This window comes from Dromiciops gliroides, chromosome 1 (genome assembly GCF_019393635.1).
Source record: "Dromiciops gliroides isolate mDroGli1 chromosome 1, mDroGli1.pri, whole genome shotgun sequence".
Taxonomy (NCBI): Eukaryota; Metazoa; Chordata; class Mammalia; order Microbiotheria; family Microbiotheriidae; genus Dromiciops; species Dromiciops gliroides.
Genome location: NC_057861.1, coordinates 489,582,551 through 489,603,775, shown reverse-complemented (window position 1 = coordinate 489,603,775; position 21,225 = coordinate 489,582,551). Strand labels below are relative to the sequence as shown.

The 21,225-nt window shown below is 39.5% G+C and overlaps 1 protein-coding gene across 1 annotated transcript in view; it reads right to left on the bottom strand.

Annotated features, from left to right (window-relative positions):
- LOC122736537 (integrin alpha-M-like) overlaps positions 1 to 21,225 on the bottom strand; it is a 63,334-nt gene that overhangs the window by 1,589 nt on the left and 40,520 nt on the right. Inside the window, exons 17-29 of the mRNA XM_043978839.1 lie at positions 17,988 to 18,142; positions 16,218 to 16,349; positions 16,032 to 16,105; positions 10,243 to 10,384; positions 10,027 to 10,143; positions 9,849 to 9,928; positions 9,624 to 9,707; positions 8,995 to 9,073; positions 7,748 to 7,855; positions 7,477 to 7,554; positions 7,001 to 7,114; positions 6,779 to 6,877; positions 6,130 to 6,240 (exon numbers count right to left, since the gene is read on the bottom strand). Of these exons, the coding sequence (XP_043834774.1) occupies positions 6,130 to 6,240; positions 6,779 to 6,877; positions 7,001 to 7,114; positions 7,477 to 7,554; positions 7,748 to 7,855; positions 8,995 to 9,073; positions 9,624 to 9,707; positions 9,849 to 9,928; positions 10,027 to 10,143; positions 10,243 to 10,384; positions 16,032 to 16,105; positions 16,218 to 16,349; positions 17,988 to 18,142 (1,373 nt within the window). The remainder of the gene's footprint in view (positions 1 to 6,129; positions 6,241 to 6,778; positions 6,878 to 7,000; positions 7,115 to 7,476; positions 7,555 to 7,747; positions 7,856 to 8,994; positions 9,074 to 9,623; positions 9,708 to 9,848; positions 9,929 to 10,026; positions 10,144 to 10,242; positions 10,385 to 16,031; positions 16,106 to 16,217; positions 16,350 to 17,987; positions 18,143 to 21,225) is intronic.

Below are 21,225 nucleotides of genomic sequence, written 5' to 3'. Positions count from 1 at the left end.
AATCAAGAAAATAAGTTTTATAAACAACCAGGAGGAAGCATATTATATCTTGTTTGTTTGTTTGTTTTGTTTTTTTTTGCAGGGCAATGAGGGTTAAGTGACTTGCCTAGGGTCACACAGCTAGTAAGTGTCAAGTGTCTGAGGCCGGATTTGAACCCAGGTACTCCTGAATCCAAGGCCAGTGCTGTATCCACTGTGCCACCTAGCTGCCCCAGCATATCATATCAACAAGCATCAATTTAAATGACACAAGACAAAGATGACCAAAAAAAGAAAAGCTTGAAATATAACATGTTGAAAAGCAAATGAAGTTGGCCTGTACCCCCAAATCAGATCTCCTACAAAACTGAATGCAATCTATCATAGAAGGAAAATGGTTTTTCATTGGGGTAAGAAATTTAAAATCTTTCTTTATAAATTGATCCAGAACTAGGAAAGGCCATTGACATACAAATTAACCAAGTAGATGAAATTTAAATGAGGTAATATAGAATTGAATACAAAGAGGGAATAAAGAATAACTTTGTGTTAACTGAATGTAACAGGAATTGGTTTTGGTTAGTTGTTTTCATTTTTTATGAGCTAGGGTAATGAAAAGGGAAGCTTCTTTTATTTATTTATTTTTCTTTTCACCAAGTCATATGTGAACTTGTTTTCAAGCTAAGGAACTGGTATTACTGCTTTATTTTATATATTTCATATCTGTGTCATTTGTATGTTACAAATGTTGTGGGGGTTGTTTTTATATAAGCATCGAAAATGTAGCAGCAATAGTCATGAAAGAGAAGCTCAACTATATAGAAATCAATCATCCAGTGCTCACAGAATAACATCTTGAAGTCATGAGTTGTACAGAAATTCTATATTGAAATTAGTCTCTTCAACCAATGAATCAATTCAGAGCATCTTACTCAACAGAGGTCTAATGGTTAACTTGAGTTACTATGGACGAAAAATGTTCTTTCTTTTCTTAAAGACAACCCATCCTTGAATTTAGTTTTAAATGAAAATATTTAACATTTAATTATTCACAGATTCATTACTTTTCTAATATGTTTTGAAATATACTCTGTGCTGTTTACTAACAAAAGCAATCTTTGTAATGATTTACATTACATAAATGCCATTTCTGAATTTTCACTTCTAAAATAAAGCTTTCGATGTTTTGAAATCACACGTAGCATGATGTTATGATCTTGTGATCCTATAAGGGTCATTGAACAAAGGCTAGGAATTTGATGAAAAGATAAAGGTCATCTGGAGGATTGAAAGGAAGGGGGTTTAGAGAAAAGAGAAAAAAAAATATTTCTTGAAATCAAGGACCACTAAGTAAAGTTAAACAAGATGAGGAAGGAGAAAATGCTAGCCCCTTTTCTACATTTTCATCTGAGCTGTATGAAGAAGGTTAAACAAAAATAAGTAAAATAAGATCAGCAAAAGTAGAACCCGGAAGCCTGTTTTTGGTGTATTTAGGAGAAGTGGTTAGTGATTAATAACAGATTCTTAGAAAATAAGATAGACTTTATCTGTATTTGGTGTGGGTAGGAGATTAAGATTAGAATGTTAAAAACAAAACAAGTAGTATGATTTCTTGTACTAATAAAAAAGAAGAAAGTAATATAATAGAATCAAAAGGAGGGAAAACCAAACTTAATTATAACTTTGAATGTTAATAGGCTGAATTCACCAATAAGAAGGAAGCAAATTTCAGAATGGATTAAAAACAAAACCCAATAATCTGTTATGTCCAAAAAAAATCTAGAGAACTGAGATCCATATAATCTTTTTTTTTTTTTTTTTGGTGAGGCAATTGGGGTTAAGTGACTTGCCCAAGGTCACACAGCTAGTAAGTGTTAAGTGTCTGAGGCCAGATTTGAACTCAGGTATTCCTGACTCCAGGGCCGGTGCTTTATCCACTGCGCCACCTAGCTGCCCTGATCCATATAGTCTTAAAGTAAAAAGCTAGCACAAAATTCACTAAATAAAAAAACAACAACACCCAACAACTAGGAATGTATCCATTGAATAATAATTTTTTAAAAATACAAACAAGTAAAAGTTGCAATTTTGATTTTGGATAATCCAATAGCAGACAGAGACAGGAAGGAAAAATATGTTATTATAGGAATCATGGGTAATGAAATGATACAAATATTAAATAGATATGCATCAAATAGCTCAGTAACTAAGCTCTTAAAGGTAAAGTTAATTTAAATTAAAAAGGCCCAGCTAGTAAGATACCGATTTGGGGTAAATGTAATATTCCTTAGACCTTGAAAAATGCAAAAGAAAGATAATTATATCCTAACTCTGGAGCTGGAATCTTTAGAGGTCATCAAGTTCAACCCCCTCAAATACATATTTTTGTACATGAGTACAAAAAAAATACCCCCTAAATGTAAAAAGCAGAAATCTTAAACAATTTAGAACATTAAGCAATAGAATTACAATTAAAAAAGGAAATGTTAGCAAATTACAAAGACAAATTTATACTGAAAAAGTCTTAAATAACTGTCAAAGACTAAATCATAGAAATAATAATTAAAGCAGTTCTGAAAAGAAAATTTATATCCCTATGCATGTATGTTAACAAAAGAGAGGACTAATTAATTGAACATGTGACAAAAGAGCTAAAAATCAGCAAAAAAGCACAAAACAAAAGACTTTGAAAATTATAGGTAAGTTAAATTGAATTAAAAATAAAAATTGAGTAAAAATAGAAAAAACTTTTGAAAACAGTAACAAAACTGAAAAAAATTAACTGATTTGATCTCTCTAATCAAATGGTTGACTATATCAAGAGATGAATAAAATCCCTCAATAAAGCACAGCATTCATTTATATTAAAAATACTAGGGGGGCAGCTAGATGGCGCAGTGGATAAAGTACCGGCCCTGGATTCAGGAGTACCTGAGTTCAATTCCGGCCTCAGACACTTGACACATACTAGCTGTGTGACCTTGGGTGAGTCACTTAACCCCCATTGCTCCACAAAATTAAAAAAAAAAAAAGAAGAAAGAATTAAAGAAAAATACTAGGGGCAGCTAGGTGGTACAGTGAATAGAGCACCGGCCCTGGAGTCAGGAGGACCTGAGTTCAAATCTGACCTCAGACCCTTGACACTTACTAGCTGTGTGACCCTGGGGCAAGTCACTTAACCCCAATTGCCTCACCAAAAAAAAAAAAATTTAAATACTAAAAAATTATAGAGATGAAAATAACTTCCCTTAGTGATTTTTTTATTATCTAAAATCAATTGATACTTTTTTCCATAACAGAGAGACTAGCTTTTTCAGTAAAATCAGGACTGAAGCGAAAATGCCTACTGTAACCAATATTATCTTATATGATAGTAGAAAATACATTAAATACCAAAACACACATTGGATCACTCATGATTTCCTTTAAGTTTCTTTCTTTTCTTTTCTTTTCTTTTTTTGTGGGGCAATGAGGGTTAAGTGACTTACCCAGAGTCACATGGCTAGTGAGTGTCTGAGGCTAAATTTGAACTCAGGTCCTCCTGAATTCAGGGTCGGTGCTTTATCCATTGCACTACCTAGCTGCCCCCCTTCCTTTAAGTTTCAACTAGAATCCCACGTTTTCAAGCAGCTTTTCTAGGTCTTCCTCAAAGCTAATGCCTTTCCTCTGAGATTACCTCCAATTTCCCCAGTAGATATCTTGTATGCACATTGTTGTTCTCATGTTATCTTCCCCATTAGAATGTGAACTCCTTGAAAATATGTTCCTTGTATCCTCAGTGCTTAGCACAGTACCTGGCACATAGTAGGCACTTAATAAATGCTTATTGACTGAACTAACAACTATAAACACACAAAAGTTTATATAAAAAAGACCTAAATGAGGGCAATTAAGCTGTAACAATACAGTAAAAATAATAATACTATCCAAACTCTAGTCTGCATATTAGATGCTATACCAATCAAATTTCCAAGAGGACATTTTAAATAATTAGTCAAATACCAGATTTTATATGAAAGAGTAAAAAGTTTAAAAATTCTATGGAAATAATAATAATAAAAAGGAGTGAAAGTGGTTTGCTCTCACCAGTCCTCCAATTATAATATAAATGATTATCAAAAAACCTAGTGCTGTACACAAAAAAAATGATGAATGGAATAAATTAGATAAGCAAGACTTACTAGTAAATGTATTTAACAACTTAGTCTAGATCAGGGCTTCTTAAACTTTTTCTACTTGTGACCCCTTTTTGTGTGAGAAATTTTTACATGACCCCCATATAGATATGGATATAGATATAGATATGTATATAGATTTATTTAAAACAGGCATACATACAGTTGCCAAATTTTTCATGACCCCTCCATATTCAGCTACAGGACCCTATATGGATTTGCAACCCACAGTTTAAGAAGCTTTGGTTTAGATGATACTAACAAAGAATACAAAGAACTAAGGAAATGTCTTGTGGAAAATAGATTCAGAACATGTGACAATTTGTTCCACAATAGATTTCCAAAGGCATAAATAAACTCACGTCCATAAGTATTACTATTATGCTTCATTGTAGCAAGGAAGTAATCCTGGGTTCTTAAAGACTCCAAACTCTGGTAGATTCTACCATGCTTTGAGAGGCTTTGAGTATGGTCCTAACCATAGACTAGTTGTGCTTTTTGAGGACCAATCCAGCTCAGTATGGAGAAACTCATCACCAATAGCATGAGCACTTGATGAAATAGTCAGCCATGGCAACCTATGTATCTATAACAAATTGGTGTCGCTCTAGGAGGCAATGTTGGACCACTGATAATTGCTTCTTTCTACTCCCTGCTCCTTTCTGGAAGGGTTTGGAGCTTAATCTTCCTGAGCTAACCTATGTCCTCCCATGGGGCCAGTTGGAGGTATGACTTTCTCAAAGGTCATTGCTCTTACTTCTCTGCTCTTGTCTTCTCTGAAATTGGAGGCTAGATATTTAGTCAGCCATATACTCTCCTTTTTCTTGTTCTTTTTTTGTTTTGTTTTGTTTTTTAAGTCAGCCATATACTCTTACAATAGTTAGATTGCTTTTTAGTCTAGGGGCATTATAATAGCCTTTAGATGCAGGTGGCCCCTCTTTCTTTGCTATTTCATGGCATATATATTAGATGAAAAGTTACTAATTAAATCTTAACTGCTCAGGTATAGCTCTAATTTAAATAGTGTATATTTCCATCTGACTCTTGGTTTCCTTCTTTCCTTTTTTTTTTTTTGTTTTGACAAGGACTTAGTATAAAAAGATTCAATACATGCCTTTATAACCAATGTAATTCAGGATAAAGAAAGTATCTTGGATAAAAAGAAACCCCCCCCCCCAAAAAAGTATTGGACAGGCCTGGGTAACAGAAGTTGGGTAGAGAATAGACCCTTTGGGACTTCTTTTAGTCCTTAAAGCCATACTTGGCAACAACCAGCAGAAACCTTTAGAATCTTAGTGAAAACAATATTAGGCAGAAATTGCATGTCACTCAAAATCAGCAGAAAGCAGGCCCAAGTAGGAACAGCAAAATAGCATCATCAGAAACAACGGCAGATCTTGTTGCATCAGATAATGTGAGTTGCCCTTTCGTGAGATCTATGCTATAGATATTCCTTTAATGCATACATTACATACTACACATGTGCCCCATGTTTCGATACCTCATCCATTCCCCCCCCCACCGCACTGATGGTGTATCCATTTGTGAGATTATGCCTCAAGTTTGAGAGGAAATGCTATATTGATACTTTTTTACTATATTCTTTCATTAATTGCCTTTGATTTGAATGAATTGTGTCCTCTGGTTGACTAGTAAAAGTCATTCCACCACTTTAGTTGGGTTTATGAGCTATTGTTTTAAGCTGATCCATACTCAAAGAATAGTTTGATCATAGGGTACCCATGTGAGAATGGGGGTGGGGGGGTGGAAAACTTCCTCTGGTGCTACAACTGCTTTTTTGGGAAAGAGTTATTTACTATGATGTATTCAATGAGGAGTATGCTAAGAATTTGTGTAATATGTTGAAAACAAAATCTAATCAATAAAATTTTTTAAAGAAAGAAAGATGCTCAAAAGGAAGAAAACCTTTAAATCTGAGAATATTGGGGATGGAGGGTGGGGTAAGGGATGTCACCTTGTACAGTCCAGCTGTGATGAGTGCCAAGAGCACCAATCCCCCAACACTGCTGCCCACAATGAGGGGAACAGGAGAATAAACTTCATATTGTTCAACTTTGGTCTCTGCCTGGATGTCAGTTGGTAAGAGGTGCGTTGAGGGAAAAGAAATTCCAGTGAACAAAAGGAATCATATTGATTTTTTTTTTTACTCCTTTCCCCCAAATCTATTTTAAACCAGGACTCAGGACTTCCCTGTCTGAATACTGAGTTCTCTTATTCCCTTGAATACAAGCTACTAACCCAAATAAAGCCCCCTTTTTTGACTCCTAAAAATAATAAGCCCCAAATTTGTACAAAATTCATATGGGAGCATTACTCCCTATATCAGACTCTTCCCAAACCCAGGTTCTACTCCTGTCTTGGAATATTTACACTATACCTCACAAGGTAGTATTGGGTACTAGATTGGGAACTAGAGGACCTGAGTTCAAATTCTGGCTCTGCTATTTCTATGATACAAGTCACTTAACTCCTCTAGACCTCAGTTTTTTTCATCTATTAAAAGAGGGGGCCATACTAGATGACTTCTAAGGTCCTTTCCATCTCTGAGTCTATGATTCTGTTATCCCATGTATGGATAGAAAGTTCTCATAAACACAGGTTACCTGGGCTCTCAGAAACATCTGTCCTGGAAGTAGGTCGTATGTGGACTTGTCAAAAGTTATTTCAGCCAAGCTTATAACCAACAGTTTGTTATGCTTAGTCTGGGAGGGGAGAAGGGGGTGGAGAATTAAAACAATTAGTTCTTTGAGTTTAGACAAAAAATAGGGAATATATCTAATTCTTGTGTGGGCAGAACAGCTGGCTTGAGATGGGCCCCTACATACCTGCTTGACCCAGCCAAAGCTCAGGTTACCTATGATGGTGAAGGTAAATTCTTCCTGAATGTTAAAGATGGGGATGTCACAGCGAGTTCTCTGGCAGACAGCAATGGAGCAATTCTAGGAGGAAGGAGTGATGAATGAGAGAGAAAGAAGCTGATAGATCAGAAAATATAATATGTCACTCCAAATAATAATAGCAATAATAATAACAGCTAACATTTAGGTAGCATTTTAATATTTCCAAAGTGCTTTACATATATCACGTCATTTGATCCTCACAAAAATCCTGTGAGATAGGTGCAATCATCCACAGTTTACAGATGAAGAAACTGAGGCTGGGGAGGTTAAGTGACTTGCCCAAGGTCACACAAGTGGCAGATGTAAGTAGCTCTGATATGGTATAAGAGCATCTGATTTTAATGATGGGTTTTCTGTAGCTCTGGCATGCAGGTTTCCCCAGAGTTGGGGTCCATTCTTACCACTACTGAAGTTTTACGAAGTTGTGCCAGGAAGTCAGAGTGATTGGGAGCTTTTCTTTCTGAAGTACATGAGAAATTCTAAAGGAAAGAGAAAGACTGTCAAGGATGAGATTAAAATGGGAAATCCTGAATTAGCTCTGAAGGGGAGTCTGGAATTTTATCCAAGAGAAGTGTAAGATATGCTACAAATTTCCAAGGTGGGGGAAACAAAGAGGGAGAGTTTTACATTTGACCCAGGAGTATATAGGCCAAAATGTGGGAATAGGAATACCTGGGAGGGGATGACCTTAACATTCTCCCAAATGTTTTTCTTGTTCAGCTCAACTGGGACCCAGAAATCAATTTTGATGGGGACATTCCTTTGACCTAGGTTGTTCACCTGTAAAGAGAGGGTATAGATTTCAGTGTTCAGTTCCTATGTTCTTTTACATGCTTTTTTCTAAAACTAAGTTGTTAAGACTCTAGGAAGACAACTCTTCCCTCATTTCCAAGATTTCAGGACTCAGGTGCAGAACTGTAACTAGGGTGAGACAGTATGGGCTTTGTCCCAGATGCTATCTGGTTGCAGTGCAGAAAAGTGCTATTTACTTTCTTCCATAGTGTGGAGACCACCTTGCTTGAATCTTGATTATCTGCCAGTTTGTTCTGCTACAGGGATTAGGGTTGGGGCGGGGGTGAGTAGGTGGCCCCAGGAGAGGGCAAGGGAATGAGGTTAATGACAGGGAAGGTCAAGAGAGAAGACGGGAAAAGGACAGGCAACCTTCTCCAGAGGTTGTACCAGAAGTTGAACTGACTCCAATTCTTTCCACTTTCGATAATACCCCTTTCCCCTGTTACTCTATATTCTAATCCCTATCCAATTTAGTCCTAACCCTCTAAACCACCTCTCTCAGATGCCCATTCCATTCCACCCTTTCTAGCTCTGCTCACTTTTTATTGAGTACTCTGGAATGATTTGCTGTTGTTAAAATCCCTTTCATCTTAGATCTTTTCATCATAGTCCTTCCCTCTTCTGATGTTCACTGAAACCTTGTTTTCCCCTGAATACATCATACCTCTTGGCACCATCTCTAAGGCTGGTTGCTCATCCTCTCAAATAACATAGCACACAGGGCCAAGATGAAGAGTTGGCATACCCCCTGTTCCCCACCACCATCTCTCTCAACCTTCATCACTCAGCAACTGCCTCCTTTAAAAATCACTCCTTTTTGTCCAGATTCCTGCTGCCATCATCTATGCACATTTGGGTCATTCTCCCAAGAAATTTGATACCTGTTTTCTGTGCCACTCCAAAATCTACCCCCTTCAAAATCCCTGTCAGTTTTCTATCCTCCAGTTGACCAGAATGACCTTTCTCCAGTTTAGATCAACCATGCATAGTAGTGGTCATACCTTTAAAGTTATGCCCTATTTCTAGCCCCTCCAACCTCTGCAGGCTCAATTGCATTTGCCTCAAGTGTTAGAATTCCTAATTACAACTCTTTCCAGATGCCATGACCTCCTACACCATTCCCCTACTTGGTATTTGTGCTTCAAAACATGGTAGGTCTTCTCTTCTGAGGCTGAGAAGTTGAGATATTTTGTAGAGTCTTCATGGCTTATGGAAAAAAAGGATGGGAAATGGTACAAGATTAGAAGCAGTTCTACTAGACTTTAAGTCACTGAAAGGTAGGGGTTTCTTAACCACCAATGTATTTGCCTATAGTATCTTATATTCCATGTAAATATTTGCTGTCTGGATGAATGAAATGGCATCATTATGAATGAAATTGTGATGCACAATTGAAATCCCAACATTAGGGAGACTTCTAGAGCATACCTCACTCAGAATGCCAGGGGAGAATAAAGGGAAAGGTAGGTGATGGGCAAGAAAGAGCATATAGGATCAGTGAATTAGAACCAGAAGGCAACTTTTAGGTCATCTAACCCAGCCCCATCACTTTAGAAACAAGGAAATGTCACTTCAGAGAAGTTGAGTCACTTGCCTAAGGTCACACAAGTGGTTAAATAGCAGAGCCATTATTTAAATTCAAGTCTTTTTGTTTGAAAGCCAATGCTCATTTCATTGCACTACAACTAGCTCTTAAAGGATGAAGAATCCAGAGACATAGGCTAATGGAGCAGAATGGAGTGAAGGGAGTTGGTACCTGCTGATCACTGGGTGGATGGCATATTTCACTGGTAGCTCCAACTGGAGGAAAGTCTTGTTGGTAGTGGGTACATTATTATCACTGGAGAGAAAGAAGAGAAGGAGGTCCATTCAGATGAGGCTACAGGGGAGATTTGTTTGCCCAAAGACATCCACTGGGCATAGAGTGGAATTCGACCATCAACAGAAGGTAGGGTTTTTCATCAAAGGGCATTGATCTCACCTGACCACATTTGCCTTGAAGACCATTTTGTTTCCAAGGGAAGCCATAGGGGAGACATCAAATGTTACATTAAAGTTGATCTGAGTAGGGAGAGAAGAGGAAAGTGAGAAGAGACCAAAAGGCAAGGAGTGCAGGGAAAAAGGGAAAAGAAGAAGGAGATAAAGGTGGTATTGCTGACCTCACTTCCTTGCCGGAAGATGGGGTGACTAATACTACAGTGGCTACTTCTTACACTCTCACTCTCAGCTGTTCCTGACTCACAGGTCAGTGGCATGGAACGATGCTGGGGCTGATTCTGTGGGAGGGAAAGCAGAGGCAGATGAATTTACCACAGACACAGAGACCTCTGTAGAAGGCAAAAACTGGACAATACTGACAGTTTCAGTTGATATACCTGAATCCTTGATGCTCGTCGATAAGACAGTCCTGGGGGATATAAGAAAGTCACCAAGGTCCCATAGGAATCTTCACCCTCATTCTTCACAGTCACCATCACATTTAGATCTTGGAGGCTTCCCACCACCAAGGTCTGTAAGCTTCAAGGGAAATGAGGAAGGCAGTCAGTAAGAACTCGGGGAAAGACAACATGAAAAACAACTATGTACAAAATGTATACATAGGATAAATTGGAATTTTTAAAGTAGTAAGGTGACGTGGTCAGACTTGTACTTTGGGAAAATAACTTTGGTAGCTGATTGGAGGATGGATTGGAGAGGGGAGACTTGAAGCAGGCAGATCCTGAAAGTTTGCACTTTCTCATTTCCAGAATGTATATCCTATGTCCTTGCAGTCCAGGTTTGTGACTAACTCCCTCACCTAGACCACTATTTTATGTGGGCTGAAGTAATGTTTCACCTCACTCTCTAGTCCTTGCCTAACTTCTTGACAGTTGCGCCAAATGTTTTGCCACCAAGCTTACCCGTCTACCTCCCTCTTCTCTAGTTCTGGAACCTTGATCAAATCCCCTCTGCTAGTGTTCCTGGAAGGGCATAGCAATCTATCTGTGCTTCCACTTACCATCCCAAATACTTTCCAGACCAAATTGCCTTCCTTAGTTACCACTCCTCTATGTGTATTATCTCCCTCAGCAAGAATGTAAACTTGAGGGGCAGCTAGGTGGTGCAGTGGATAAAGAGGACCAGCCCTGGATTCAGGAGGACCTGAGTTCAAATCCAGCCTCAGACATTTGACATTTACTAGCTGTGTGACCCTGAGCAAATCACTTAATCCCCATTGTCCTACACAAAAAAAGAATGTAAACTTGAGGGCAAGGACTGTCATCTTAAGCTGTCATTCAGCCATCTGATCAAAAGCATTTTTGTGCCATGATGGAGGAAAGTGCCATCCTCCCAGGCTTGAAATCTAAGTGTTATCCTCAATGCTATAGCCTCATCCCCTTCCCCATATTCAATCTGTTGCCAAAGCCTGTCAATTTGACCTTCCTAACATCTCCTATACATCCCTTTCTCTCCTCTGCTGCTGCCACCACCCTAGAGCAGGTCCTCATCCACTTGCACCTGGATTATTATTATTATTATTATTATTATTATTTTGGTGAGGCATTTAGGGTTAAGTGACTTGCCTAGGGCCACACAGCTAGTAAGTGTTAAGTGTGTGAGACCAGATTTGAACTCAGGTCTTCTTGACTCCAGGGCTGGTGCGCTATCCACTGCACCACCTAGCTGCTGTGCTATCCACTGCGCCACCTAGCTGCTGCTCACACCTGGATTATTGAAAGAGCCTGCTGGTTGCTCTCCCTGCCTCTCCCCACGTCAGCCCATTTTCTCTCAGCTCTCAAATCAACCTTCGTAAAGCACAGATTTATCCTATTCAATAAATGCCAGTGGCTTCTTATCACTACCAGGATCAAATATACAATCCTTTGGGCATTAAAGTCCTTCATAACCTGACCCTTGGCCCCCACCTTCCAGTCTTCTCATACCTTCCAACCTCCTGTACCCCAACTCTACCTACATTCTCTGGGATTCAGTGATATTGGCCTCCTGGCTGTTCTTTGTTTTTGTTTGTTTGTTTGTTTTGTGGGGCAATGAGGGTTAAGTGACTTGCCCAGGGTCACACAGTTAGTAAGTGTCAAGGGTCTGAGGCTGGATTTGAACTCAGTTTCTCCTGAATCCAGGGCTGGTGCTTTATCCATTGTGCCACCTAGCTGCGCTCCCCCTTCCCCAGCTGTTCTTTGAATAAGACACTCCATCCCCATACTCTGAGCACCTTCCCTGACTATTCCCTCTGCCTGGAATGCTTTCCCTCCTCATCTCCACATCCTGTCTTCCCTGGGCTTCCTTCAAGTCCCAGCTAAAATTGTTTCCTGATCCCTGTAAGGCTAGTGCCTTCCCTCAGTTGATTATCTTCAATATACCACATACACACACACACACACACACACACACACACACACATATATATCTTTGTTTATAGTTGTTTTTTATATTGTCTCTTTGAGAAAAGGGACTCTTTCACCTGTCTTTGTATCTCCTGCTTAGCACAATACCTAGCCCAAAGCAGGCACTTAGTAAGTACTTATTGATTCACTATTCTTTTTCATTCATTCGTTGATTTAGAAATTTCGAAATGGAGGTTGAGAGATTTAAGTGGTTTGTGCATAATCATGTAGTTAGTAAGTATCTGAAGTAGTATTCAAATACAGGACATTCAATTTTAAAACCAGCTCTCTTCCATGATATCCTGTTGTCTCCTTTGGCAACAAAGCTACATGAGGCAATAGGATCAAGATAAAGGGCTTGGTCAACCATGTCAGGTGTGGCAGAGAGGTCAAAGAGGATGAGAATACACAGTGTCTATTGGATTTAACAATGGACAAATTATCAATGACCCTGAAGAAAGCAGTTTCAGTAGGGTGGCAAAGATGGAAGCCTGCTCGTAAGGGTTTGGTCAGTGGGATGTGATTAAAAAAAAAAAAAAAAGAGGTGGCTAGTAGACATTTGACCCTGAAAAGAGGCAGAGAAACAGATGAAGAGTTTGAGCAGTCAAAGGCAGATTATTTTTTTAGGGAGATTTGAGCATGTTGAGAGACACAGAGAGGCAGAGACAGAGAAAGACAGAAACTTATAGATGAGAATGAGAAGATGATTTCTGGAGCAAAGTAATAAAAGAGATAGGATGAAAGATACAGGTGGAGGCTTTGGAAAGAGGAAGGCCACTTCTTAGATCAGAGGAAGAAAAGAAGTCATAAGTCTTAACACTGAGAGGTATGACAGAGGGGAGTTGAAGAATTCCATGTTCTATGACTTCAATCTTTTTTAAAAATTTAATTAAAATATTCAATTATCAAGTATTTATTTTCTCTCACCTTCCCAACCTCTTCCCCTCACTACTGGGAAAACAAAGAAACAGTAGAAACAAATATGGATAGTTGAGGAAAACAAGTATAAAATACATTTTTAAAAATTCCACATTTGGCTTCAATCTTTTCTATAAAGTAGGAGTTTAAGTAATCGGTTGAGAGTGAGGGGAAAGGGAATGCAGTTAAGGGGTGAAGGGAGACGAGAAGATTTGGAAGAGCTGTTTGTGGGGAATGTAACGTTAGCAAAAATGATTGCTGTGAAGCAGTGAGGTCCCACTTGAAGTTATATAGCACCAGTTTTTACTACATGCAATATAGAGCTTTGTAATTTTCATAGTGTTCTTCAACTTCTCAAAAATAAAGGTAGACGTGAGATGGAATCATCCAGGAGGAAAGAATCACTCGGGAGGAGGGATTATCCTGAGGAAGACAGGAACACTGGAAAGTCAAGGGGGTAAGAGCTTGGGGTTGAAGGGGAAGGCAAGATTGAAATGGATGACCAAAGACTCAAGGCTAAAGTAGGAGGGAAATGAGGCTGGAGCAAGGTGAAAAAGGGCCCAAGCTTTTCCCTCAGAATAGGGAGTGCTGGAAGAATTGAGGCTTTGGAGTAGAAAAAGTAGAAAGAAAGGAGATTGTCAAGGAGGGAGAATTTTGGAGTTCAGGATCTTGAAGGAGGAATAGTTTTAAATGATGCAATATGTATATTTATAATGTATAGAACTAAAACTGTCCCACCGTTTTCACATGATGTAAGATATGATTATCCAGAAGGGAATTTTTCTGGACAGAGTAAAATAAACAGGAGAGGTCTTTTAAGTCAATCCATATAAGACCTTTCATCAGTTATCTCAGAAAGTCAACTTTTTTTTTTTTTTTTGGCGGGGCAATGGGGGTTAAGTGACTTGCCCAGGGTCATACAGCTAGTAAGTGTCAAGTGTCTGAGGCCAGATTTGAACTCAGGTACTCCTGAATCCAGGGCCGGTGCTTTATCCACTGCGCCACCTAGCCGTCCCCAAAAGTCAACTATTTATTTTTTGTTCTTTTTTAGTGAGTCAATTGGGGTTAAGTGACTTGCCCAGGGTCACACAGCTAGTAAGTGTCAAATGTCTGAGGCTGGATTTGAACCCAGGTACTCCTGAATCCAGGGCTGGTGCTCTATCCACTACACCACCTAGTTGCCCCTCAAGTTAATTAGGTTGTAACCACACCTGGCTAGCCCTTAAGAAGGTATTGTTCTCAGAGGCTGTGGACTATGACATCAACACAAGACCATCCTCAAGTCCAGTGAACCAATGGATTTGGAGGACACTAACCAATCAGCTTGAAGGAGTATGTAAGGACTGCCTCTGCTCTGGACCTATAAAAAGCTTCCACACTCAGTTTGAGGGGCAGTTCATGGTTGAAGGAGGCTCCTGGTGGAAGATTTGAGGAAGAAGCAGACCAGTCTGGAACTCTAGGCTAGAAAGGCCTTTTCTTAACTTTCTGAACTCCATGTGTTTTCCTTTTTACTAATACCTAGTATGCTTTAATAAATGCTTAATGTCCAAAGACTGGGGCTAAAGCTTCTAATTTAAGGTGACCACACATAGATTTTAAACATCACACCAAGACCTACTTGTCTGCTATAATAGACCAAAAACAAACCATTCAAAAGCCCCTTTGAAAAGCAAAGATGGGGGGAGGGGGAAAGGAAGAATATATTAACATATATAAAGTGACTGAAGGAAAAACCTGAGCCAATAGTTATATCATGTGTCCAGAATTCTGAAGTCCAACCAGAAATTAAAGAATATTTATAAAAATCCAAGATACCCTCATCTAGTTACACTTATGCTTATTTAAATTTATACAATGAGGAAGAGTCAAATTTGAAAGACCAATGTTATGGGAAGTCCAAAGAAAACAAACACAAAAGGAAGTCATTATTAACCAGTTACACAGTTCCAGAAAGAGTTTACAAGCTGATTATGTTAAGTCAAAAGAAACTTCGGCTGAAAGATGTACAACAACCCCTCAATCCTTTGACTATAGTAGAATCGTAGAAAGTAACAATTCAAAACCATTTATACTCTCAAAAGTCTTAAAAACAGAAAGTTTAAAGCCTAAACTTCAACAAGAGAGTATGTTGAGAAACAAAAGTGGCCCCTTCGCAGGACAACTAAAATATTAGCAGTCTCACAGCTTGCCACAAGACTACTTCTAAGGAAATCCCCACAAAGGACATTACTACTTCCTTGGTCTTGAAAAATAAATATACATCATTTCCCAGAGGGCACCAAATATCACGGCATATATGGAACTTAGACTAGACACCAGCTAGGACTCTTCAGATAATAAAAAGGAAGATTTACATTTGATTTCGTATAAGCATCTTGAAAAAGCAAAAGCCCATATGTACCCAATACACATTTTAAAACCTGTCAAGACCAAATACTGCTCCAGACTTTAACAAACAATTGAAAGGAAGCTTTGGGTCAGTTCAGCAGGCTTATTTCATGTAAATGTTACAAACCCAGGTTTAGAAGAATATAATCAGAAAAAAAGACCTAAAAGATCTTGGAAAATGTTCGATTATTTGTGATATCCTACAGTTGTTAAACAGTTTATATGTAAAATACCAGCATAAGGATGATTATTAAGTAAGATCATGAATCTCTGGCTAATGAAATGGGTGTCGGTCAGTTCTCTTATTTAGCAGCTCACTACTCAATTTCTTCTTGTTAGTCATTGTTTTCACTGAAATACAAAATAAACATTTATGATGCAAAAAGAAAAGAATCATGCTGAAGCCTGACAGTGACAGGATATTTGAAAGGGAGCAAATTTTAAGAAGAATGAATGATACAAGCAATCTTTCTTACCTCAGGAAGCTAAAGGTGATACTAAGATCATCTTGACAGATACTATCATTGCCACAATTCTTCTCAAAGGGAAACTGCAAGAGAAAGGAATCCTGCATCCTGGTGTATCCCAGGATGAGAGCCAAGGTTCTATTCCCTAGATCCCTGATCTTCCCCAGACCCTAGCAGCACTGCCCCAGGACTCACAGCTTCATGGAAGAGCCTTGGAGCATTTATGGCTAGAACAGGTCGGAGGTTCCCAGATGAGGCAATGGGCTGTCCCACCAGAGAGAAGTTGAAGCGTAGGATGATCGGAGTCACTGGGTCCTCCACACAGTTCTGAGGGAGAATTAGCATTGGGAATCTGGTCATGATGTCCATATGTACTGGTTTCAATGTTCCACAAACATCTACTAAATGCAAGTCCCTTGGTAGGCGCTTGGGATACAAACACTGGGATACCAAAGATACACAGATTCACTTTGAGGTAAAGGTCAGGGTCATATGTACTTTTGTAAGAATGAACAATGCTAATTTTTGTTTCCATAAATGGAGCCAGATTAGGATGAAAAACCTGGGAGAAAAGGTAGTGCTGAAAGAACTGAAATGTATACTGAGGACAAAGAACAGGTGTTGGAGTAGGAAAGATGGAAAGAAAGAAGATTTTCAGGGAGAATTTTAGAATTAGAATCAAAATTGGAAGATTAGTATCAAGAATTAGAAACAAAACAGATGTCCACAGGTTGGGGAATAGCTAAACAAATAGTGGTATGTTACTGTAATGGAATATTATTGTACTGTAAAAAATTATGAATATGATGAATACAGAAAAGCCTGGAAAGGTTCACACCATCTGATGCAAAGTGAAGTAAGCAGAGTCAAGAAAACAGCATACATGACTACAATATAAATGGAAACAACAACAACAACAAAACAATTAAAAATGAGTATTGCAAAATGATAAAGAATACAAATCTTGACAAAAAGTTTACAAAGCATAGCTTCAAAGAAGAGATATGAGAAGACACCATCGGCCTTCTCCTTTGTAGAAGCAGGAGGTCCATGATTGTGGTATATTGTATACATTAAATATCACTTGTTTTTGTTGTTTTTTCTCTTCCTCTTTTTTCTTTATAAAAATATAATTTGTGAAATGAGATTGCTCTCTGAAAGAAATTCTAGCAATGTAAAAAACAAAAGTTACCAATTAAAATTTATTGTTAATTAATATTAAACTAAATTAAAATGTATTTTTAAAAAGATTTTAGCTTATTGTAGTAGTAATAGTATTGTAGCCATGTTCAAATCCCACTTTTGCTACTTACTAGTGTGTTGCATTAGGCAAGCCACTTAGTCTCTTTGGACCTCAGTTTCTTTATATGTAAAATGAAGGTCTTGGATTAGATGATTTCTGAAATCAGTTCTAGTGCCAAATATATTATCCTATGTATAATTTATCTTCTAATGACAAGAGACATGAAAGCTAAAACATAAGTTTGGACAAACTACAGGAGAGAGTGGAGGAGAGAAGGGCCTACTGTGCTATAATTCATGGGTTCATGAAGAGTTAGACATGATTAGATGACTTAACAACAGTAACAATGACGGGAGAAAGATGTGGACATGAGTAATTATGGTTGAAGGGAGAGGGAAAATACAAAGGAAAAGTCCAGCAAAATTGATGGGAGCATTTTAAGAAGTATCACTGGGGCAGCTAGGTGGTGCAGTGGATAGAGCACCAGCCCTGGATTCAGGAGGACTTGAGTTCAAATTCAGCCTCAGACACTTAACAATTACTAGTTGTGTGATCCTAGGCAAGTCACTTAACCCCAATTGCCTCACCAAAAAAAAAAAAAGTATCACTTTTGGGGGAGTGCAAGGGAGGGGCATGGAGAGGGAAAGGGATGAATATTTCATAGTTTTGTCTTTATGGTTTTTCTTTTGTAAATAAATATTCTCATCCTTCCCCAGGCTCACCGGTAACAGCAATTTCAATTCCTCACAGATACTGTCCTTGCCTATAGTGATAATTCGTCTCCTTGTGTGGTTCTTTGTCTCATCAAAGATGGCTCGAGGATAAGGACGTCCAGGATCCAAAACAAGATCATATGTCACAGAGCTCCGGACTTCACCTGGGTAGGTAGGAATGGAAGGCTTAACAACCAGTGTCAGAGTCTCTACTCTTCTGTTAAGATAAGGGAGAGTGAGGATTCCCTGGGGTACATTATAGGTCAGTGTTTGAATTCTTATTATTCAACTTGTTCCTACTTGGGACACACACACATGCATGCACACGCACACACACACACACACACACACACACACAAGTTGTGATTAGGGAGAGAAGTAAGCTGTAGTGAAGTATCTGAGCAGCTTGTGAGTAGATGTTTACTTTAACAACATCTACTCCAGGAAGTAACACCTTTTGATCATCTGTCCCCACTCTCCTGAAGCCAGGCTTTATTTGATACTGTGAAAGTGGGGCCCTGGGTTCTTAGGGAAGAGACTAGAAAACAAGGAAAAAGGATGGAGCAGAGTGTCTGATGTGAACTCCTTCAGAAAGGCCTTCTGTGTATGTGGAGTAAAGAGATTTGGGTTGTTGGTGGAAAGGTCACCAACCTCACCAGCTACACTTGGCCCTTTTCACTTTTTCCTGAGTTGATTTCTATAGCAACCAGGAAAAAATATGGGGGTTGAAAGTAATGTCTTCCCCAGAGCTCTACTTAGCACTTTTATAGTTTTTCTAAGAGGAGTATATACAACTGTTTGAAAATATTAAGGTTCCTGACCTAGGTTCTCAACCTAGGGTTATAATAAGAGTACAAATGAATTTTTGGATCACAACAAAGGTCTGATTGAGAGACTGACTACCCAAGCAGCCACTTTAGAAAAGCAGTTTAAAGGACAGACTTTAAAATGCCTAAAAGTTTCTTTAACTAGCTAGCTGGGGTATACAACTCATATACTTAAAGATAGTCTTGGAACCATAAACACAAAAGCATCAACATGGGAGAGAAACATCCTTCCTGCTATGGAGAAGTCTCATCACAGCTGAAGACCTGTGGTAGCAGTAGAGGACAGCTCCCATTCAGCTAAGGTGCCCTTGAAAGCCTGCAATAGCAGCAACTCAGTGAAGAAGGGGCATAACAAGTCAACAACCAGCAGTGACAACAGTATTGTTAACACTACATTGCAGAGAGCAGCAGCAGGCCAGCAGAGATGCCCAAGCAGGAAGAAATTCAGCTGGGGCTCTCAGGAAAGAAATGACAACACTAGCATGAACTGGGCAGTATTGGAGCGAGGTGGGAGTTCCCCAGTGAGGAAATTTATTTTGATTTGGGGACCCTACCTTTGGGCTGAGATTAGAAAGCCTTAGGCCCTCAGGGTCTCTTCTGTGTGGGAGGTGCTGGTGCCCCTCCCACTCTGCTTCAGCTGAGCCAAAAGGCCCCATGGGCTATACAAGATGCTAGGTCAGACAGCTGGGGGGAGGGAGCCCCAGCTCCCTCTGCCCTGAGTGGATCTATCCAAGAGATCCCGGGCTTGTCCAGGCCAGGCTCTGGCATAGCCCATGCCGAGGTCCCAGGCGCACATTAGGGGGCATAGGTCCCTGGAGCCCTGGGTAGGGTATGCACAAGACACTCTAGCGTCCCCATCCCCCCAGCTGCAGCCCTGGCTGGCGGATTAGCTTGGTGTGTATGGGGGTACAAAAAGCCCTGAGATTTGAATGGAGAAAAGGAAAATATATATAGACCTGGGAGTTAGATGGAGGGGGTAGGGGGGTGCTGATGAGATTAAGAGAGCAGAAAGGCTCTAAGAGACGGGGAAGGAGAAAAAGCTAAGAGCAAGAAGGGACAGAGGCCGAAGGACAAGATTAATAGGCTGACAAGTTAGAAGAATGGACAAGATTAGAGGGGTGGCAAAGGCGGCAGAGGGCAGACTGACGGAGCAGACAGACAAAACAGGAGGCAGCGGAGAGCACAGAAGAGCACAGAAGTGGTCAGCACAGGGTACAGGTGGAGTTAGTGAAAGGAGCTGAGCAGTGAAAGTGGAACATACCCTAAGGCAAGAGGCGGCAAAGGCCCTTATTGTATTAAAAAAAGTTCCAGGCCCAGCAGGTGGAAAGAGACACCCAGAACACAGTCAGGTTGTACATTTTATTTCCCTGTATTCTTAATTGTAAATAGTATCTCATAAATAAACTCTTCTTTGATTATTTAGTTGAGGCTTCTTAATCCTTTGCTTATCAATTTGGGAGTGGAGCAGTGTGGTAGAACTTTATAAACGGTCCATATTAAATTAATAGCAGTCAGATAGCCAGTTAGTCAACAGTCCCAGATTAGTTCTCCAGTTAGATTAGTTCCCTCAAATTAGCCCCAGCAAGTTTAAAATATTTTTTACATCAGCCACGTGTGTTCCCTATGAATGTGTCTGGCTATATGTGTTCCCCAGGTGTGTGCACCTCCATGAATTGCATATTTCCTGAATGAATTTCCTCTCCCCTTGTGGTGTGGTAATTGTGAAAGAATGTAGGAGCCCAGTGCATATGGGAGAACATTTTCTTTTCACTTATTTTGTTATGCTAAACGTCTTGCTTTAAACTAACATACTCTCTGGTTGGCCAAGTAAAAGTAAACATATGGGTGGGGATTCATGAGTTATGGTTTTTGAGTGGACTCTTGCCCACAAATTTCCTTGACCTAGAGATAGCTTTCAGAGAGTTCATGTGTAGAGGAACCCCAGATGATCCTTTATCTCCTCTGTCCTCTACTAACCATGCCTGAGGCTACCTCATTGATTTCCTCCTGAGTTGAAAAGACATGGTTTTGGCTACAGGCCTTCATCAGGGTGGGGCAGCTAGGCTCCGAAGTGGATAGAGTGCTGGGCCTGGAGTCAGGAAGACTTGTCTTCCTGAGTTCCAATCTGGCCTTAGGCATGTATTAGCTGTGTGACCCTGGGAAAGTTACTTAACCCTGTTTGCTTCAGTTTCCTCATTTGTAGAAGTAGAGAAGGAAATGGCACACCAATCTAGTATCTTCACCAAGAAAACCCCAAACGGGGTCAAGAGGAGCTGGATACGATAACTAAACAACCATTTCATCAGGGTGACTTGGTAGGCAAGCGAAGGCTGAATACCTTCCTGGATAGTTATCCATGGCTACCTCACCTTTTTGTTCAGCCTTCTCTCTACCCTGACTCCATGGAAGCCTTCCTTTAT